Here is a 768-nt window from a genome sequence, read left to right on the forward strand (position 1 = left end):
TCCCCGGGGTCCCCGGCTGAGGCTCTGCCCCCGGCTCGGGCTCGGGCTCGGGCTCGGGGTCACGGACTCCCCTGCCCCTGGGGGAAGAGTCAGACCCCTCGCCGCTGTCCTCCCCGGAGCCCGAAGAGCTGCTCCTCCCGGGCTCGGCCCTGCCGTCCTCGCTGGTGCTGTCACTGTCGCCCTCGCTGGACGAGCTCTCGTACCTGGGGGCAGGGGGGGATGAGGCGTCTGTGAAGCTCCCTGTGGGCTCGCGCCGGAGTCCTACGAGGTGGCAGGGCTACCCAGCCTGACGGAGGAGGAGCGGGATTGCCAAGGCGACGCTTGGGAAAGGGGCAGAGTCGGGATTCAAACCCCCGTCCACGTCTGCCAGGGAAGGGGGAAGAAGCTCACTCTCCGTTCAGGACCCCAACAAACTGCAGATTCTTGGGGCCAGGGCTGGACTGGGCCCCCGGCGTACCGTCTCTCCTCTTCATGATGGATTTCAGGATGCCTGGCGGGGACCAGGTAAAGGTGCTGAGTTCGAGGCCGGGGTTCTGCAGGCCAGCGCTCAGCGAGGGACCAAGACTCACCCACAGGGGCCACGGCCTGGTTCCCATCCGTGGGTCCGGGTGGGTTCTGTGGCAGGGCAGGGGCGTCCACCGGGGGCTCGGTCTGCGTGGCCTTCTCGGAACTACTCCAGGAGGTCTGGGTGACGGCCTCGACCGGGCTGCGCTGCGCCGCCGCCTCCTGAGCCTCCTCCAGCTGCTGCAGGCGGCCCCCCCGGAGGCC

At 69.7% G+C, this 768-nt stretch overlaps 1 protein-coding gene across 1 annotated transcript in view; it reads right to left on the reverse strand.

Annotated features, from left to right (window-relative positions):
• KANK3 (KN motif and ankyrin repeat domains 3) overlaps positions 1-768 on the reverse strand; it is a 15,035-nt gene that overhangs the window by 4,716 nt on the left and 9,551 nt on the right. The window contains exons 5-7 of the mRNA XM_027776353.1: positions 570-766; positions 391-490; positions 2-203 (exon numbers count right to left, since the gene is read on the reverse strand). Of these exons, the coding sequence (XP_027632154.1) occupies positions 2-203; positions 391-490; positions 570-766 (499 nt within the window). The remainder of the gene's footprint in view (position 1; positions 204-390; positions 491-569; positions 767-768) is intronic.

The sequence above is a fragment of the Tupaia chinensis genome, unplaced genomic scaffold (assembly GCF_000334495.1).
Source record: "Tupaia chinensis unplaced genomic scaffold, TupChi_1.0 Scaffold000668_1, whole genome shotgun sequence".
Lineage (NCBI taxonomy): Eukaryota > Metazoa > Chordata > Mammalia > Scandentia > Tupaiidae > Tupaia > Tupaia belangeri.